General features: G+C 36.8%; 1 protein-coding gene across 1 annotated transcript; it reads left to right on the top strand.

Moving 5' to 3' along the window:
• The first annotated feature begins 987 nt into the window (after nucleotides 1–987).
• LOC108477874 (uncharacterized) lies at nucleotides 988–1,512 on the top strand. Its single transcript, XM_017780352.1, has one exon. The coding sequence runs from the start codon at nucleotides 988–990 to the stop codon at nucleotides 1,510–1,512; it is 525 nt and encodes a 174-aa protein (XP_017635841.1).
• Nucleotides 1,513–1,719: the final 207 nt, after the last annotated feature.

Raw genomic sequence — 1,719 nt, 5'->3', positions numbered from 1 at the left:
CTATTTTGTAAGATATCACCCTCATTTGAAAGCTCATGCTTCAAGAGTCTCAAAAATGCAAAAATCATTAAGAGAAACTATCAAAATCATTTACTTATGAGTGCTTCAAGTTGCTAAAATTTCAAGCTCTTAAACCCCAAATATTTGCTGATATTTTTGGCTAAGAAGGGAGAAAAGATGATAGCTCTTTCCTTCTTTTTCTTTTTCTTTTATTAAAAATGAAACTAGTTAAAATTGGTGACCTAAGCTTTACCTAACTTTGACAATTTTGTCTCCCCTCACTCCATGGCCAGATAACACTCTTAAAAAGGGTGCAATTTCCCTTTAAAAGCCCTTAATTTTGATTCTCTAGCTATTTAACACATTTGGGTACTAAAATATAACTTTTGTCTTTTATGCGATTTAGTCATTTTTCGAAATTGGACTAGAAATCGCTAAAATTAACTTACCAAAATTTACATGCTCTTATATAACCGTACCATAACCTCATAAAAATAATAAAAACAATTTTATAACTTCATATTTGTGGTCTCGAGACCACTGTTCCGACTAGTCCCTAAATCGGTTGTTACAGCAGCTAACTTCTATCAAGATTATAAAAATGCAGACTGGCAAAGACAAGTTGTGAGAATGGGTAAAAGATAACCTTATCTTTTCAATATATGTTTTAATGTTTTAGGGCGAGACTATAACTTATCTTTTCTTAATACATACACAGCGCACGAGCTAGAGCCATACATTTTCTAACAAAGAATGACTTGAATTGAGAGTGACATGGAGGGTCAAATGAACACATCTTTTTTACAGTGGTTGGGTACTATGGAGCTGTGGCAATGGGCTTAAAATTTTGACAAGGGCTTTCGCTATTGCCATATGACCACCAGCTTGGCAGAGGGGATTAACTCCGTGTCGTTGAAAACATGACATCTTTCAATTTCATTTGTCTTCTCAGCTACATTCTACAGGTTGGCTACCTTGATGCCAAGAATGGGTCAGCAACAAGTCAACCAGATGGAAGCGGGACACGTGTTTGTCGAATATGCCAGGGATGCAATGGTTGCAAACCATCGAATGGCGAGGTCGATAAATGTAGAAGTATATTCACGACGTCTTGAAATGTTTCGGGTTACAAAGACCATCGATCGTTGGCTCGATATACCACCTAGGTCCTATGGAGTTGATCGCCGAAATAGACGGTGCGATTGTAGGAGGTTCCAAACACTTCATTATTCATGTGCGCATGTCGTGGTAGCTTTTACTAAAGTTTCACTAAATGTTGAACAATTTATCGATGATGTGTATACCTTCGAGTACAAGTTGCATGTCTGGAAGAACGAGTTCCCTATCCTGCCTAACCTGTCTACATGGGAGGTGCCTCTAACGACTTTCGAGCTTGTCCCAAACAAAAGGTTGCATAAGAATCCAAAAGGTCATCCGCAATCATCCAGAATCCATAATGAAATGGAAATTAGGGAGAAATCTGACGGGAAGCGTTGTGGATTATGTAGATGAGCTGGTCATAACCGGAGTAAATGCCCACAGCAAAACTACCATATTAAACAATCGTCACGATCAGGCAAGAATTGAGCTTATGTAATCCAATGTACCTAATTTAAATTACAAAGTTTGTTCATCGTTTTAATGTTGTAATGTATCTAATTTATACTACAAAGTTTGTTCCAAGTTTTAATGTTGTAATGTATCTAATTTATATTACAA

This window comes from Gossypium arboreum, chromosome 12, assembly GCF_025698485.1.
Source record: "Gossypium arboreum isolate Shixiya-1 chromosome 12, ASM2569848v2, whole genome shotgun sequence".
NCBI classification, from domain to species: domain Eukaryota; kingdom Viridiplantae; phylum Streptophyta; class Magnoliopsida; order Malvales; family Malvaceae; genus Gossypium; species Gossypium arboreum.
The sequence above is the reverse complement of the archived record's forward strand: the minus strand, read 5'-3'. Positions and strand labels throughout refer to the sequence as shown.